The sequence below is a fragment of the Passer domesticus genome, chromosome 7 (assembly GCF_036417665.1).
Source record: "Passer domesticus isolate bPasDom1 chromosome 7, bPasDom1.hap1, whole genome shotgun sequence".
Lineage (NCBI taxonomy): Eukaryota > Metazoa > Chordata > Aves > Passeriformes > Passeridae > Passer > Passer domesticus.
Window position 1 is genome coordinate 62,525,289 of NC_087480.1, and position 18,803 is coordinate 62,544,091.

Here is an 18,803-nt window from a genome sequence, read left to right on the forward strand (position 1 = left end):
CTTTCACTTTTAGAAATTCCTTTAGTAAATGCATAGGTTTGTTACAAAAGTTTTCTAATCAAATAACTGTATACTATTTCTATTATTATGTTTTATTCCTAGTAAACTCTGTGGTTACATTCATATGATAAAAAAGCAAGCTATATTCAGAAATATGTTCTTTCAATTGAGCTCCCAGTAAGACACTCAAGTCCAGTAGAAATATAGATTATGTAATGCAGTTTCTTTAGCTGAAAATTAGTCAGTAGTATTAAAAAAAAAAAAAAAGCTTTAGAACATGGATTGTAACAAGATCAACAGTTTCTTTAATCACAGAATGGTTACACATACCCCCAAAAGTTAATGACTTAATTCTCATAAAATATTAGAATCATGGTGAGGATTGTGTAATCCATTCCATGCACATAATGAGAAAGGAATGATGATGATGATGATGATGATGATGAAAAACTTAATCTCTCAGGAGTCCTTTTCTTCCCAAAGGTGGGATTCTCAGTCCTTTCTAAAAGCCAAGTTTCCTCTAGGGTATCTCAGGAGGGGTTACCAAAATCTAAAGGTGTCTATAACCAGTAGCTACATTTGAAACCATATGCCTTTATTTTACATTATTGGAGTCCTAAACTGAACCCCTTATTTTTGCTCCAGGGAAAAGGGCTCTAGCATACATTGGACCAAACAGAAAGCTTACAAGGATACTCCCACCTGCACCTCAGGTCACTGAATTTCAAGATCTTACCATGCAGACGACTGGGTGGATGGTGGTTGCTTGTGCATCAACATGACCCCAGACCCATGGCATGAAGGACAGTATTACTGCCTTTGCAGTGATCACAGACATCACAAACCAGAGTAAAGTAAGTTAGAGAGCAAAATCCCATTTGGATGTAGATGGTCAGTAAACTTTCCCCAGAAACTTGCCTTCAAATCATCTGGAAAAGAATTTGCACTTCTTTTTGTGACACCAATGGACAACTAGGGTTAGAAAAGTATTTCCAGGTGCTCAACTCCTGTCACAGAACTGGCAAATGTATGGCACATGCCACTCCTGGAAAATGCTGGAATAACTTCTTCAATGCACTGGAATCCATGAAAACCAGGGGCAGGCCGCAGTATGGCTGGGTCCATGGCTCCCCCGGGAGACTAATAAATTAAAATCTTTCTAGCTCTGTCTTGGCAGTAACAGACTTGATAAACTCTCCAGTGTTAAGACCTTTTCCTTCAGCAGAGCTGTTACTTAATGGCAGTGACAGTTCCACTACTGGGAGGGTCATAAACCACACCGACTGTTAATGTGCTTTCTACCAACACGTGTATTAATGACATTGTACTAATGACTGGGCAAATTTAACAATTAAAAAGCAAACTAAATCTTTCAGAGCATCTCTCAGTAGTTGAATAATTCATCCTGTACCATAAGAAGATTTGAGTTCAATGTCCTAGTAGCTTACTGCGTGAACCACTGGGACCATGGAGACATTGAGGATATGCAGCCCTCTGCACCTGCACAGTCATTCCCAATGGCTTGGCAGGAGCCCTTCTAAGCTAGGCAGAGGTAATGGAACTCCTTGTGAACACATACAGAGCAAAGACTTTCATTCAATGCAAAAAAAGGGCTGCATTTAGTTTTTCTTTCAGTGAAGCTCAACTTCCTTGTAACACAGAATGCAATCAGAGACTTGTCAGGGATAGGGGGATATTAACACATGTGCATCTCTCTTAGACATCAGCTAAAAATTATACATTCACCATCTTGTACCAGATGAAACCTCATTTGTGTAAACCACAAATCACTTCAGCCACAGTGGGACCTTCTCCAAGTTATATAATCTTTTAAGCACAACTCCCAGAAAACTTCACTTTAAGCAGTATCAACTTAAGTATTTTCTGACTACCTTCTCTGGGATCTGCAGGGTACCATCATGTCTTAAAAGATGCAGTTGTGGATGTGATTAAAATATCACTACATTTTTCAGTGTAGGGAATCATTAATGCATGTATAATCACAGTTTAAATAGCTGTGAACCAGCTTGTACAAAAAAATACAATCATAGCACCATATTTACAAATTTAGTACCATCTCCTCATTAACTGGAGTCTCAAACTATCTTTTTTTATGGCTAATTAGGTTATATGTTAGTGCTTTCAAAAAATTGCCTGAATTTCTTTTACAAATATACACTTATAAGAAACATTATCAAAACTGCTGTCATCTAAGGCAGCAACTTGTATTACAAAAGTTATTAAAACATCATTATACATTTATAAAAGTTTCAAATTTACATTTTCCTTTTCATAGGCACTATATAAACTAAAATGTGGCCTTGTTTTCACAGCTGTTAGTTTAACATTTAAACTGGTTAAATGTTACCAATGTTGCTCTTTTTCTTTATATAAGCAAAAGGAAAAAAGAATCACCCATTAACCAGAAGCATCATTTACAGTTTTTACTTTGCCTACTTTATACACGTTTTGCTTAAAGTGACACTTTTTGATGTTGAGGTTTAGTGTTCATTATCCTGATGCCTTCTTAGGGCTTAGTTTCTTCTTCCCTAGAATTCGGTGGAGGCTAGCTGACATGAAGTAGGGTTTTGCTGTAGATCCATCATTTCTTTCCAGATCTTCACCTGAATTTACACAGCAAAACCAGTTAAAAAAGGAAACAGTGGTACAACCACACAGACAGAGATACAAATAGAATTGAAAAAAGGAGAGAGCAATAGACCCAACATTAAAAGAAACGCAATCAAGGTAATTTAGCTTTATTATTAAGTTGATGAAGGACATTATGAAATTTCCATTTTCCTAGACCACACGAGGTTTTACATGATGCAGAGACACAAACATCTTGCCATTTTTTAATGATAGCAATATATCCCTTTTATTCTCCAGATCTTTGGTTTGTCAATATATGTAGAAATTTTCAGAAACTCTCATTCCTTCACTGAACCCTGGAATTTTGGAAATCTCTTGCTAGAAAATGTGTCACAAAAACAGCCATAGAGTTAAGCACTTTCTAAAACTGGACCATTTTTTACTGCCTAGGATAAACTTCATTTGAGAACCTGTTGCCGTGAATTAATAATATTCTATCTGATCTATTGTTCATTACTTAAAGGGAGCATGGGAAGCAGAACAGAACATGAATTTAAAACAACAAGGCAGACATTACTTTTTTCCCTACAGAAAAGTAGGAGTTGAGTGTTATTCATGCTATGTCTGCCTGTGATCATGTTTGCTTAGAACCAAAGTCCATAAAATGAGATAAATAGGATGTAGCTCTCAACTAAATACCAATTTTGAGTTTTCTAACTGATCTTGTTCCTGTGATTCTTTGGCAACCCTGTTTTTCAGAATCCCTGCTAACCTTAGTTTCTATGGAAGTGAGGTTAAAGTGAGTGTTTAAAGAATCAGTATTACCATGTTTGCCTCACTTCAGTAACCCATGGTGCATATTTATGAAAGATGAAGCCTGCGACTATTTCCCTCAGTATTATCAAATAATTTGCACATTGCAAGAACAATCACTGCCATGTAACCAACTTCTACTTGTGTCCTGCCACGTGGCAACATACTTGGACCTACCAGAATGGCTTTCATTACAGAAAAATACAACACATGGAAAGTACTACATGCTAAGGATATCTGCTTCTTATAATCATATCCTAATTCAAGAACAACAGATTTCTTTTGTGATTTTAGCATTCTCACTGGACAGCCTGAACAGTAGTCCCTTTGACAGGGCCTATGATTGTTTGCCATTGGGAGTCCAAGGGACAGTTAGCTTCAAGTGGTATTTCACAGAATGTTTGAGGTAATTCAGCATAATACTTTGTTCAGTTATTAAACTGAAAACAAAGTACCACCTATATACCAAAGAATGTATTTGTTACTGTTAAGACACTTAAGCAAATCAATACTATACAGGTCTCTTCACAAAGCACCCAGAAGTAAACTTAATGAAATTTAAGGAACATCTGAAAAACAAAAGCCAGATATTTCCATAAACCATAAAGCTACCTTACACTTCTTAAAGTAATTAAATTTGAAGCATGGAAAACCGTATCACAGATCCAATATGAAAAGAAGAAGCTGCTATTTTTTCATACAGTTTGCTAGTATGTCACCTGACTTCTGTGTCTGGAAGGATGGATAAGGTGATTTCTTACTCCTCTTTCCATGACTTGCAGGAATTACTGAAAGAAAACGTAGTACTTACAAAAGCAGAGGAAGAGCGTGTCGACGCACATTGCATAGACGCTGAAGAACCCATGTGCAACTAGGTAGGAGCCAATGATGACCGTCTACAAAAAACAAACCACAATAAACCCTCAAATTTCTTTCAGCACCACTGTGGTAGTATTAAAATAAGTCAGAAGCCCAGTCTGCTATGCAAATTTAGAAGAATTTAATGTCAGCCCTGTATTTCTACCAAAGGTTACTACTGCTGTGGACAGGGATCACAGGTTCAAGACACTGCATCCTAACATGTAGTAGCTTCTAGTTTTCCAGCTGGAAATAGCTCCAAACTGCAACTATTTCAATCTGTGAGGAGAATATATGCCAAGAATATTCTGAACTCCTTCAAGAACCACTCAGCTTAGAGATGTTCTGAAGTGTAAGGGGGGCCGACGAAAGGAGAGAGATACGCATTCCAAGTCCCTTCCGTTAGAAGCCATACTGTCATCAGGGTCTTGCTGTCTGGGAAGTCTGAGGAGACGTGAAGCCTAATTTTTCTGAAGATTCAGAGTCACTGCAGTGCCACTTCTGCCTGAAGGATCCCAAGGACTGGAGTGCAGCAGCTCAGGCCTCACTTGAGTGGATACCGTGCCGCTGAGACACTGACCAAAGAAGCTGTTACCAGACCATGCCCTGAGTAGTCTGAGCACCTCAAACTAGCCCAAGCATTCAGGAAATTAAATGGTTGCCTTACCAACAATGGTACCCAGTAGTAATTTAGCATTGGCACTTCCTGTGCAAAGACTGGTATTCTCTGTGTGAAGAAAAAGAATGCAAGAACACCTGCAAGAAACACAGGCAATTAGTTATTCCCATGCTAGCTCTGATTTCCCAGGATCTAAAGAATGTATAACACAGACAACAGATCCAAGGCTAGTTTTAATAAAAGTTTGCAAACAATACATTCTTCAATAATAATTATCTAACAGAAGATATTTGCAGGCAACTGTCTGTCACCAGGTGAATCTCATTTACAATTCTGTTCAGTTCTTACAAAAGGAGAACTGACTGTGGCTGACTTATTGGACATGAATTTGGTTTGATTCAACTATGATGCTGTAGCTGCAGAAGTCCTTGCACCAGCCATACATTCAAAAGCTGTAAAAGCAACTATGGAAAATACATTGTCAAGGCAAACCAAGTGCTGGGTAGGGACCAGAAAGGGAAAAAAAAAGGTTTCAGATCAATCTAGCAAATCCTAGAAACACAGAAACAGATTTCCAAATAGTCAGACTGATGAGAACCTCCAGCTGCTAACTAAGGCCATATGAATATGGCAGGCATGCTTGTGGGTACCAGAAAATAGAGCATAGAATTTAGAAAACAAACAACCAGCTTACCTACACCACCAGCGACAAGGATTTTCCCCAGAAACAGAAGAAAGTCTGTAACTTTGTCCAGAACTGCAACCCTGTTTAGCAAAGGACAAATGAGACATAATCATCACAAACCAGACATTCGTATTCTTTCTCCTTAAAAGTATGGATAATTGCAAAACATGACCAGAAGCTGTCTTCTGCTGGTTTTACAGGCTGACAACACAGCACCACAGACAGGCAGTGCTGAGATGGGTGTTGCTACAGCATAATCTCAGAAGGCAAAAAAGAACTGAGCCCTGGTTGGGCAGGGCCTTAATGTAGCAGTGCTGCTACAGGACTGACATGAAGACTATTTATTCCTCAAGTTGCTTAAAAAAAAATCAACTAACCCCAAACTTCAAAATAGTTTTATTTCAGCCTTACTTCTAGGGGCGCAGATAAGCCAGGCCAGAATAGGAGAAGTACACATCAAAACAAAAAGCCATCTTTATGTAGATTGCTGGTAGGCCTCCTTTTCACTTGGTCCTATTTGGCCATCTTTCATGACCTCATAATATGCCAAGTCTATCTATTTTAAGATATCATGGTACAACACGGAAGGCAGGAAACCTCACAAGTGGGAAGATAATCAGAGATGAAAGAAGGTAGACAGAAAAGCTGACAATAAATCTGCAGCTCTCATTGAAGCATAGCAAGGAGTTTTTGCTCAATGTTCTGCCAGCCTGTCTTATCAGAAACTGCAGATAAATAATGAGATGAAAAATGAACTTTGTATCATCAACCTCTTGACAGCACTGAGTGCCATATTACCATTATGGATATGGTAATACACAGTACTGGCTACTGCAAAAAATAAACATTAAGAACTACTGAAGAGACAAATCATAATTAACCTGTCAGAATTCAGACTTAGCAAAATACACAAGATAAAAACATCTTTATTTGAAACAACAGAATTATATGTCTAGCTTTTAACTATTCTTACTGATTAAGAGCAAAATCATAAAGGGCAGAGAGGTGATATTCTGTAAGGAAATGATGGCAGCTTCTCTTTTCTATTGCACAGGCATTACTCAGTATGGACATCACTGTCCTGATATTAGTGCAGGGTAACACAATGAAGATATTCCATCTCCCAACTCCAGTCCTTTCCTTGTCTTTCTTAAGCGTCATTTCCACTTTCCTCTTTCAGCCTTCACCTCCATTTCCCTCCTCCTCCAGTCCTTCACTTAATGCTTTTAAACCACCTAACCAGTTTTCCTGAGTCTCTTGCTTGGTAATTAGATTGTGTTCTATTGCATCAATATGGCCTGCTCCTAAGTTATTCTCCCATTACATTTTGATCTCACAATAGCAAAGCAGGAGCCAGGAGCAATGAAGGGAAAGTATGATGAGAACAGGGAGCTTGGAAACACATTCGGTAGTGGAGAAAAGAGCCAGGAAATTTCCAAGCATCAGAGGATATCTGGCTATGTTAAAGAGAACCTTTTTGAAAGGAAAGTATTCTGTCTTCTTTACTTCCACTCTCTGACAACCTCATAAGATTTCTGAATGAATCTGAAGACTTAGGTTTTTCTGCTTTCCCTTTCTCATACCATGTGGACCAAAGCTCAAAAAACAAACATGACAAATGATGAGCACCCCATTCCCATGTATCTGCAGATCTCCTCTCAGGGCTCCACTTGTTTCTTAGAGGACAATGTACCAGGTATTTGGAATTTAAAGGACCAATAACAACAAAACCATGAGATTGCAACAACTCTGCATAGGTTACTATACTGGCCAGCCTGCTGTTACACACTGAGTGTAAGAAGTGAGGGCCATGTTTGAGGATAGAAGCAGCATTCAACATTTGGAGAAGATATGGGAGAGGAAAGAAGTGTGCCTACAGAGTGCAACAGTAGGAACTCCTGACATTTCCAAGGACTGGGAGATAGTCCCTTACCTCACCACATTCCGCATGAGCAAAAAAAATGCTTCCTTTGCCGAGGTGCAGAAGTTTTTACCATATATGGCAATCTGTAAAATAATAGTGGCTGTTAAGTAATTTAAATAATTAGGATAACTTCTCATATGCCAGGATCTATCTGCATAGTTCTCCCTAATATGTGGCTGTGAAACTCAGATGAACATAAAACACTTTCCTCAGTCACCTGCTGCTTCTCAATGTTTCCCATCAGGCTCAGACAGAATATTATCCATTTTTCCCTTTCAAATCACCTGGCGATGAGCATGACACCCCTTGTGATTTCACAGGTAGTAGACTAAGTACTTAGTTTGCCAAGCAGAGCAAAAAAGTTACTCATCGAGGGCTTCTTCTCCCTTTACTAGTTACCTAAACTAGATTTATAGTCAGTGGAAAAGAACAGGCACTTGTAGAGCTGAAGTGAGCTGAACCCTGTAGTTATCTCCTTGGACCTGATGCTGCTTTCCCTGAAGAAGAAATCTGCATAAAATAAAGCAACTAAAGTTATTCAGGAACAAACCCACTTCTTCCTGGAATAGTGTCCACCAGGGTAAGATATGCTAGAACAGCTCTCAGCTCAGACAGTTTATGAACTGTAAAGAAGATTGTCGAAAATGCTTCAAGATGGCAAAAATTTGAAACGTCAATTGCATCAACACAGGTTGTAATGGACCCACTACGGCCACCACCTTTGAGACAAGAAGGCTGTGACTGTACCACTCAATCACTAAAACTGCTTCCAGCCAGAATATCCTAGGCTGAAATCTGTGTATGTTAATTTATGTGAAGATTTCAAACATCTCTTATCTGGAAGTTAAGAAGGCTTATTTGGGAGAAATATCACTGCTTCTGCTAGTAGAATTTGTGCTTTTAACTTCCAGGTGGAAATACAATCATCACATGCCTTCTGACCTCCTTATTCAAATATTGCCTCCAAAGAGAAATGTCATCAATATGCAATATGAAATAAGCTAATATTCCTGTTGAAATCAGGATATCAATTACTGAATTACAGGGGCAGTTAACCAGTTATTCCATCCCTTCCCACTTACTTTGTCCATCACAAAGTAAGTGGGAAGGGATGATAGAGACAGGGAAAAAAAGAGGTTGAAATCAGAAGGGAAAAAAAATCTTACTTTTTCATAGTAGAACCACATGTACGTACTGAAACTCCTGTAAATCCCATTATCAGCAGATTCAAGTACTGCTAGCTTTTGATGAACTAGTGGTGTCTAGGATATTTTAATGTCCTAGATAGGGGAGAAAACATGCAGACATGGCACATACCATGATGTAGGCATTTCTGTTTATAAATTTTAAGAATTTTTCCAAACACCAGAAACAGCACTTGAGGCAGCAGAGTAGGAATCTAGTGAAGGAGTTCTGAGTACCTGAAAAGAGCAGGAGAGAGTACATCATACACAGAACTCATTAATAGCCTTCAGAATGTAGAAAACTGTTCAGAAGAAGACCTTAAATTGTGACATTATTTTTTTATTTCTGGGTATGGACTCTCTCTCTCAATCTAATTTAACTCACTAGCTTTCAATTAGATCGGACTCAGATCCCATCTGAACTTAGCATTAGGTTCCCAAGAACATAGACTCAGCTTGAGTAAATGAACACAAATTTACCCACCTCAAAAGAAACTACAATGGATAATGTGGCATTAGTCTCTCTTCCTTGCTAAAAAAAAGCTTGGGAAAGTAAGGAAGTAATTTAGCAAGGAAGGTCTTAACAACTTAGGTCAGATTAGTAAATCTCACCTTTCAGTTTGTGATCCAGGTATTCCAGTATTACTCTAATAAGCTGGACAATTGCAAGAATTAAGGCTCCAAATGCCAGCGAACCTGTATGGTATCTAAAAACAAAATATTTGATTGTTATGTCACACGTGTGCCTAGGTACATGGATATATGTATGCATACATATATAAAATCAGAAGTGAAGGAAGGTCTATTAGTGGGAGTTACATAAAACGAACGGACCTTCATCCCGATCCACCACAGAGGAACAGGATGAAGCCATTGGTGCTGTTGGTGTTTGTGAGTGCTGTGTCTGTATCTCAATCTGTGTACATGTGTTACGTACATGTATTCCGTGTGTGTGTCTACTGGGAGTACCTGCTCAGCATTACAACTGGTTGGATCTAGGGGCAGGGAACTGTAGGGCTACAGGATACAGCCTTCCTCATATAACTACATCTTCCCAATTGTGCTGGCTGGATGGACTAGAGTTAGTTTTTTTCATAGTAGCTTGTGCTATGCTAAGTTTTGGATTTCTGACCAGGACAATTATGGTAACACACTCATGTTTTAGCCATTGTTGAGCAGCACTTGCACAGCACCAAGAACGTCTCTGCTCCTCAGCCTGTCCCACTGATAAGCAGGTTGGGGATGCATGAGGAGCTGGGAAGGAAGATGGCCAGGACAGCTGATGCCAAATGACCCCAGGGCACATCACACCATACTGTGCTGTGCTTGGCAGTAACAGCTGGCGGAAGGAAGGGTAAGAGGAGGGCATTTGAATTTAGGGAGTTTATTGTTCCAAGACACTGCTATACATGAAGAAGCCCTTATGTACTGGGGATATGGCTGCCTGTGGGAAATGGGGAATGAATTCCTTGCTTTGCTTTGCTTGTGCATGCAGCTTTCTTTTACCTATTAGACTGTCTTCATCTCAACCCACGTGCTTTTGCATTTTCACCCGTCAGATTCTCTCCCCTACCCCACTGTGGGGGAACAAGCAGGCAGCTGTGGGGGGTTTGACAGCCACCGAGATTAAACCATAATGCTGACTAATCATTTTCTGATGATATTCTGAGATTGGCTTCCCTAGATGGAAAAAGAGCATTTGTCAGATACATGACAAGGCTTACCCAGCTCCAGTCTTACCGTATTGCTCGTCCAAATGAAGAGAAGAGTGGCCACAGTGGAATATCAGCTGGTTTTCGATAGGCCCAGTAATAAGAGGCAAAGGCACCAGCAAGGGTACACTGACCCAGTGCAATTGCAAAGTTCACCAGCCAGAGAAAGACAAAGGCATTGGCTAACTGGAAGATGAAGATGTACTTATGGTACAGGCTTTCTCCTCCATAAAAAGCAAAAGTACACTGAGCGCCTGGGCACAATTTAGTCACATTGGTTGTGTTAAAAGTCTAAATAGAAAGAAAAATTAATAATAAGCAATGAATTCTATACATACATAGCCTCTGAAGTTTAGCAGGCTAATACAAATAACATAACTTTGCTTGATGTTCCATTACCTCATTCAAAACTACAACACTACGTCACCTGTTTACATACAGAAGGATTCAAATCAAGGATTTATGCAGTCTTCAGCAAAGACTTAACTTCAAACTAGGTATTTGCAAACTAGGTATGTGGCTAGTCACCACATCCCTGAAACTTGAATAAATGAAATTTGAATTTCAGGAAGCTACTTTTAAGATATATAAATGCTTTGTTGAAGAAAATCTGCTCAATTAAAACAAAAATAGAATTAGTTGAAAACTACAGGCAAAATTGGATGTTCAGGTAAATTGCCGTGGTTGAAATGAAAAACGGAGCTACACAATTTAATAGAAACTGTGGATGTAGTCACAACTTAGCTTATGTATCTCAGACTATTAAAAAAAGGAGTCATCTTAACATTGAATTACTTGTCCCTATTTCTAGTCTTCATTTCATGTATTTGCTTGGTTTGGACATGAAGTGAAAGCAGATCAATTCTAATTCCTTTCTTTTGTAGTGTTTAGACATCAGCAGGGTGTGCATCACCACTGCAATACAATGAAATTTAATGCATCAGTCTCTGCTCATTGCCTCTTGTCTCACTGCTGGGCCCCCAGAGCAGAGCCTGGTTCATGCTCTGACCCTCCCTGCACACAGGGACAGCCAGGGCTGAGGCCCCTCTCAGCTGGGCTCCTCTCCCGGCTGAGCAGCCCCAGCTCCCTCAGCCTTTCCTGGGCACGGAGCTGCTCCAGGCCCTTCCCCAGCTCCAGGAGCTCCTGTCCCTGCTGTGCTGAGGAGCCAGAGCTGGGCACAGCAGCCAGAGGTGCCTCCAGGGCTGGGCACAGGGGCAGGGTCACCCCTGACCTGCTGGGAATGCTCTTCCTCTTAGCCCCCAGGACAAACTGCTGGCTCAGGGACAGCTTGTTGCCCACCAAGATCCCCAGGTCCTTCTCCACAGAGCTGCCCTCCAGCAGCAGGGCACCTGCAGCCCGTGCTGGTGTGCAGGGTTATTCTTCCCTTGGTGCACAACATTTCATAAGTATTTCTAGCTTTTAAGGAATCCTTAAATTCAAGCCCACAGCCAAGTAAAAAAAAAATTGACTGAAGGAAAAATTTAAAAAAACCCAAGACAAATATTTTTGGAGCTTCATAAAGGTAATTACTGTGCCAGAAGAAGCTAAGCTTCTGCTTCAAACCATGGCTAGTCCCAGAGCAACTTTGAGGTGCAGCTTTCAAAGTTTACCATTGCCTTCAGAAGACCAAAAAACAGATTCCTCACAAATTCAAGAACATCTTTCCTATAAAATTTTATTTTTGTCTCTTCCTTTCTCACTCTGTAAATTAGAATGCTAACATTTACAGGATAGTTTAGCAGAAAAACTAGTTTATGTCTGTAAAATAAAAAAGTGTTACCTGAACATTAGGTAATATTTTCAGATTTAACATGAGGACTCATTACTTAAAATATGCACATTTTTTTACTAGAAGTGCATTAAATAGTGATTAAGAAATACAGTTAGTATAGCTTTCCTTATAAGAAAATATTTGTTACACTTACCTCCGGATCACAAGTCAGGTTTGCATACTTGCACAGTGTTTGATTAGCCATTACTTTATACACAGGTTCTCCTGATGTGGCCAAAAAACTGAATGGAATATTTTAAGGAGGAATCATAGAACTGTGGGTTCTTAGGATTCTGCAGTGGGTAACCACTAGCTCTAAAGAACTTGTGTAGATAACAGAAAAATTGCTCTTGCTCTGCAGAGATATAGCTGAAGGATGACAGGCAAGACCAAGTACTCTCATTACTTAGAGAACTACTGCAAACTCATACCTGGAGCTGTAATCACCCCTGACCAGAATAGGCAGGGGGCATAACACTGAAAACCATCCCTATCTCTCCTCCACATCTATCTCTGACAAGGCAGATTACGCAGTAGTTCTTGTATTTTGGCAGAAGTAGATACAGAGCATAAGGATGAATTAACACTGTGCTGAACAGCAACAACTGACTTTCTTTGCATATGAAATAACAGCTGGTTTTAAATCATCAATTTTCCCCATTTTTAATCCTTACCAAATCCTTGTTGTTGAGGAACAAACAGTGATTTCTGTTAGGCAATTAAGAGGAGATAGTGCACTGTATATTCTCTCACTCTTTTCTCATATTTTTCTGAACAAAACACACACATAACCCATTCCACCTCCAGTTAACTAAGAAACCATTAACACCAAGCCAGCACATTAAAGGCCGTATTCACTTCACTGAGGGCCCTTTTCACCCCCAAGAGTCAACCTCATGCAGTACACAAGGCTTTGCACGATCCCCCTGCCTTGGCCTGACTTTTAGTCCAGTTTTTTGGTTTTTTTTTTACTTCTAATAAAATCACTGTCTGGTTTGTGCATCACATGTAGATGTGCAGTGCAGAAGACCGCATCAGAAGAGTAAGTGCTAAGTGACCAAATAGCCCTCTTAATATTGGTTTAATTAACGTGAAATAGCAGAAAATTATTTAGTCTTGCAGACCAGAAGACTTGCTCCAGATAGGTACACACACAGAAGGATACACAGCTGTCACAGCCCAGTAGGAAATACAAATGGCAATGAGTAAGAAGGTGACGATTGGGTAGAACAGTGTAGACATTATATAGCCAATTGCCCTATAAAAGAAACAAAATATATCAATAAGCTGTAACAATTCGAGAAACTAGCTTTTTATCAGTCCTCTTCTAGCAATTTTGCTTTGAGAACCTTGTTGACACTCATAGCATAACCTAGTACTGGGATCACAGAATACTGCAGGAATTTTTTTCTTATGTGTTCAAACCTTGACTTTGTCATTTCTACCACTCCTCTTTTATCAATGGTACTAGAGAACTTTTTCCACTTGCCATGTTCCAGCCTGTCTTCTACTTTCTCTGTCTACTTTCTCTGATTGCTTCAGAGATCTGTCTCTTTCCAGGCCATTACCTTATTTCCATGACATCTTCTTGCCAATTGCTGCAGACCCTTTACGTCCTTATCCCACTCTGCTCATCCTGTGTTCTTCCTTCACTCCTACAGACCTTATTCTATTTTGTATTTGACAACTCTGTTCCCAGCAACTTTCCTGCCTTAAGTGCCAGCTATGTGGGGGCAGAGACAGTCAACTTGTCTTTGCAATGCCAGGACAGACTGACACCTTCCTGCAACTATGTGACTTTCCTTGCATGTGCTGTAGATAAGTGGTGCTCACCTATCACGAATGGAAGGCAAAATGAGTAACTGCCTTTTCCTGCTGACAGCTTAGAAAGCTTCTTTTAATATCAAGGCATATGTAGGCTGGTATTCTACTGCTAATTCCTGTGGCTAGAATGTGACTAGTGGCAGGAACTTGAGCATGCTAGCTCCCACCCTGCCAGGGACTCATTCTCTGGAAGTGGGAGTTGATACCAGCCCTCCTGGTAAACCTGCTGCTATCCCAGAAGTGAACATCTCCAGCTGGGTATCCCACTGGATGTAAATTCAGAAAGCATGTGCTTTGTTTACTGAAACTTACAGGCTGTCTCTCTTTATCACAAGCCTTTCTGTCTAGTACTATTTCCTACAGTATTTCTCCTATAACTTAGGGCACCTCTGATGCTATTTGTTTTATAGGATGCAGTTTCCAGACAGCAAAAGGAGAAAAATTTACTCAGTTTCTAAAGGTAAAGTAGTAAATGCTGGGGGAAATGCAAGAAAACTGTCATGTGCAATCCAGAGGTTTTGAGCCAAACATCAATTGCTGTCTGACCACAAAGACAAAAAAGTCTATTACGAGTCACACAGGAGGACACAGCTTATGCTGTCTGAGAAATAATCACAACAAATTAGCTGTGTTCAGCAGTTATTGGAAGGCCTCTTAGTTACCATTAAGAACATGCCCTATTATTCCAAAATACTGATTAAGAACTCTTGTTTCTAACTATGGATTTCAAGTCAATTATTGGCATTATAACTGTAATATTTTTGAAAATGTACCTAAAAGGTATTGAAAAACATAATTTGATTTCCAATCATTAGCACCTTATTTTTTATCTTCCTAAATACATGACCTGGTCTGTTAGGTTTAGTAATTACATACAGTGTTTCATCCATTACGCATGAGAGCAAAAAGTTCACCTTCAAGTGACCTTTCCATGCTGCTGGAAAACTACAGAATGTTATTACTAATCAGCAAGAAGTTTATGAACTTTCTAAAATCCTTCCACCTGTCAAGGCTGTGAACAAAGGTTTTGAAGAATGTTAAAAGTGTTCCTGGATTTTAATGTATGGGAATTAAAGAGTATAATTTAGTGCTGCTTAAATTAATTGCTATGCTCTAATTGCATCTGGGAAACAGATACCTGGCTAAATGCAGAACTTCAGTATTTCTTAAACCCATGAAAAAAAATCCCAAATCATGACTCCTGGGAACCACAATGGCAATAAAGATGGCAGAAAACCACAAGCAAGTGCATACAGATGAACTCAGAGGTAACGCTATGTGCTCTGAGAACACATGCTTGCTTTCAGGACCTATGAGACCATAGCCTATTTGCAATGAAACCCAAGGGCCTGACATTTTAAGTCAGTCAGTTTTAAGTTCATTTATCCTTTCTAATACTCCCAATACTCCAAAAAAATCTAAATTTCAAACTAAACCAAAAACAAAAAAAAACCCCAAACCAAACAAAAAACAAACAAGCAAACAAAAAAACCCAAACAAAAGGGAAAAAAAAAAACAAAAAACCACCAAACAGCCCAAAAAAAAACCCCACTAAGTGTTCTGTGTAAAACTATGCAAAACAGTAACCACTGTGAACAAAGCCTATGCAGATTTCAGGAAACACACTACGAAGAGGTCCCTTAGGCCCTAAACTCCCATATCCTGCTTTGCTTTGCTTTCTTTACTCATAGCTAAAAAAACCATATTTTAGACTACACCCTCTTACAATGTCTGCAGATTTATGCCTGTCCACACAGAAGTTCGACTGGACCCAGTAGAATCTCCTAGTCTTTCCCAAATAGAAGCCGCAGCCAAAACAACACCAATCCTCTACCACTAGTATATGACTCCAGGGACAATCCAATGACAGAGAAAAGTTGGCACTTACAGGTCCCAGGCTCCTATAAATAGTGTACCACTCTTATATTTTCTGCTGAGACATCTTCTTTGCACTAAAGGCATATGGTAACATTAACAGTGTATGTATTCTTAAGGCAAGAATGTAAAGGTAAGAAATACCTTATTTGAAAAGAGAAAGTGCTATTAAGCACAACCTCATTAAAAGGTAACTGATATTGCTTGAATGCTTCCCATTAATTCCTTGTTGAACCTGTTTCATTAAAAAAATGCATTTTTTGTATTTTCAACCCCAATTTTCTGCCCTTGGTAGTGCAAGATGGAGTTCAAGAAGAGTGTACTCTAGAGATCATTTAACAAAATTCAACATATATTAAAATCAGACAAACATACCTACTACCTTCCTTCAACAGTGCAATAGCAATCCGAATCCGATTTCTTAGGAAGATCAGCATCAGTATGATTATGACCTCAACAACACAAAGTATTATCACTGTAAACAAGCAAATAAAGAAATTAGATTTATCAAGAACCAAACTGATATGCTGCTTTTGTAATTTTCGACTTGTAATTTGAACTACTGTTCATGAACTCTGTAAAATTCTCTGCCTGAGCAGTTCTTTCTCCAACTGCACCTGCCAAACTTCAATCCCATTTCATAGGCTTTTAAGTCCCATTGAAAAAAAATTCTATATGCAGTGAGTTAGTCAAAATGTATACGACCCTGATATTTATATTTTTAACAGAAAAATGGAACATATAATTCTCAGAAAAAGATAAAAAATTACTTCAATGTGATTGCAGTATCTAGCCTTAATTCAGTTCATCCTTTACAAATTGTACTTTCCATAAACAAGAAATTTGCTCATAATACAAGCATTTGTTCATGCTATACTGTTGCTCATTTGTAGTATTTAGATAATAAAAAATAGGAGATGAAGAGTCAAGTTTTTCATGGAGAGCGCATATTTCTGACCTACATGGTTCTAAAATGTAGTGTACTAAAATCAAAAGGTTTGTTTGAGTATTAACTTGGCATGAGCTCCTTTCACCTCATTTGAGTTAAAACCAAAAAAAAAAAACCAAAACAAAGACTAAGATAGGACCATCCTGGTCAAATTACTTTCACCTTCCAATTGTGTTGCTAGAACCATGCTCTGATACTAGAGAACTGAGAGCTCTTAGTTATAAGCAGTATTTGAATCATAACTCTGATTTCAGTAGTCTGCTTCTGTCTGCTTTCTATTCATGTTGGTTCTAAACCTACTTCTGCAGTAGAAAGTAAGAAAATTCTGGGAACTTCACCTAGAGAAGACTGAGTCTTTAATGCCTGAAGCACACATCCTCCGACTCTGACACATATCCATTTATTTTTGGTGCTTCAGATCATTAGACAACACTTAAACCAGCCCAGTAGGGGCAGGCTGTTGTACGCAGCAGGACCTGTGTCCTCCAGCTGAAACCAAGAAGTTCTGTGGAGGGAGAGGAAGACAGAATGGACAGTACCCTTAAGTATCCAAAAACTTATATGAAGGTTTGCAAAGGAAGATGACATTTGGCTTTAGGTCCCACAGCTTAGACATAGTCTCAGAATATCAGACCAAATAGTCACAGATGATGTTGAATTGCAATCCCAAATATTACCCCAGCAACAGAACTGCAGGTGGCAAGTGACTGCTGTGGTGCTAAGAGCCACAGACCTTGTTCAGAACAAAGTTTTTGTTAAATACATTTCAATGCCATTTTCCCATGAAGGAATACATAAACAGGTTTCTTTAAAGTTGGTCTCATTCCAATTTGGCTCTGTTAGATTAATGTACTTGTCCAAAACATTGCGAAAAAGGCAAGCAACATCAGTACATGAATTCTAGACTAGGACTCCGACTATGTTTTCTTCAAGGATATGTAACTATTTACTTTGCTGTGTGATTTTGGAAAAGCAATTTAATTCCTGAGTACTGAAATTTACTCTTGTGAAAGTGACACTAAACTCTAGGTAAACTATGCACTGGCTATTAAGAATCAGGCAGGGGAAGAGCCTGAAGAGTTACAGGAAAAAAAAACCACATAATAATATTCTCTAGGGAGAGCACACTAAAAAGCTTTGCCTTAACAATATATATATAGAAGATGCCTCATAAGCTCAATGATCCAATACAGAAGTAAATGAAGACATAAAGAAGAGACAGGAGATTTAAGCAGCAAGCTACTGTTCTATTAATTTAGCTACCAATAGGGAGAGGCAGTGTTTTGGTTATGATCCATTCATCATCAGTTACAAGTCTGTGTGTCTTCAAACAGAGCAGTAACAGGAGTGCAAGTAATATTAGAGGGTTTTTTTCCCCTCTTCTGTTCCTGCTTTCTTGCGGGGTGAAATGTATGCTGCAGGTTGTCTTGTTCCAGTAGGATTTTGTTTAAAATAGTTCACTCCACAGTCTTAGATCAGATGCCAAGAAAATTCAGTGACATAAGTGTAAACCGACAGGAGACCTCATTGTGGTCTTCAACATCCTCACAAGAGCAACTGTAAGGGCAGGTACCAATCTCTTAATTCTCATGACCAGTGACAGGACTTGAGGGAACAGTTGGAGCAGGGTCAGGGGATTTAGGTGGAAAATCAGGAAAAGGTTCTTCCCCAGGAGTCAGGCACTGAACAGACTCCCCAGGGAATGGTGATGGCCCCAAGGCTGCCAGAGCCCAAGGTACATTTGGACAATACGCTCAGACGCAGGGTGGGATTGTTGGAGTGTCCTGTGCAGAGCCAGGAGCTGGACTTGATCACCCTGATGGGCCTCTTCCCATAAACTCGGCATATTTTATGATTCTGAGACACAAAAGAAATGTAGTTATTAACGTGACTTATTAATCTCATTTGTGGGACTCTCAAAGAGGGAGAAAAAATAATTTGAGAGAGAAAAGTACCCTTCATCGCGCAACTTCATCATGATGAACTTAATTATTGCC

General features: G+C 39.3%; 1 protein-coding gene across 6 annotated transcripts in view; it reads right to left on the reverse strand.

Annotated features, from left to right (window-relative positions):
• Positions 1 to 2,429: 2,429 nt before the first annotated feature.
• SLC44A5 (solute carrier family 44 member 5) overlaps positions 2,430 to 18,803 on the reverse strand; it is a 64,013-nt gene continuing 47,639 nt past the window's right edge. For all 6 annotated transcript variants that reach the window (XM_064429267.1, XM_064429266.1, XM_064429263.1 and 3 more), the window contains 11 exons: positions 16,233 to 16,332; positions 13,324 to 13,416; positions 12,313 to 12,400; positions 10,416 to 10,678; positions 9,288 to 9,382; positions 8,809 to 8,912; positions 7,501 to 7,574; positions 5,577 to 5,647; positions 4,931 to 5,019; positions 4,217 to 4,301; positions 2,430 to 2,624 (listed from right to left, as the gene is read on the reverse strand). In XM_064429267.1, coding sequence (XP_064285337.1) covers positions 2,512 to 2,624; positions 4,217 to 4,301; positions 4,931 to 5,019; positions 5,577 to 5,647; positions 7,501 to 7,574; positions 8,809 to 8,912; positions 9,288 to 9,382; positions 10,416 to 10,678; positions 12,313 to 12,400; positions 13,324 to 13,416; positions 16,233 to 16,332 — 1,175 coding nt within the window. In that variant the 3' untranslated portion in view covers positions 2,430 to 2,511. The remainder of the gene's footprint in view (positions 2,625 to 4,216; positions 4,302 to 4,930; positions 5,020 to 5,576; positions 5,648 to 7,500; positions 7,575 to 8,808; positions 8,913 to 9,287; positions 9,383 to 10,415; positions 10,679 to 12,312; positions 12,401 to 13,323; positions 13,417 to 16,232; positions 16,333 to 18,803) is intronic.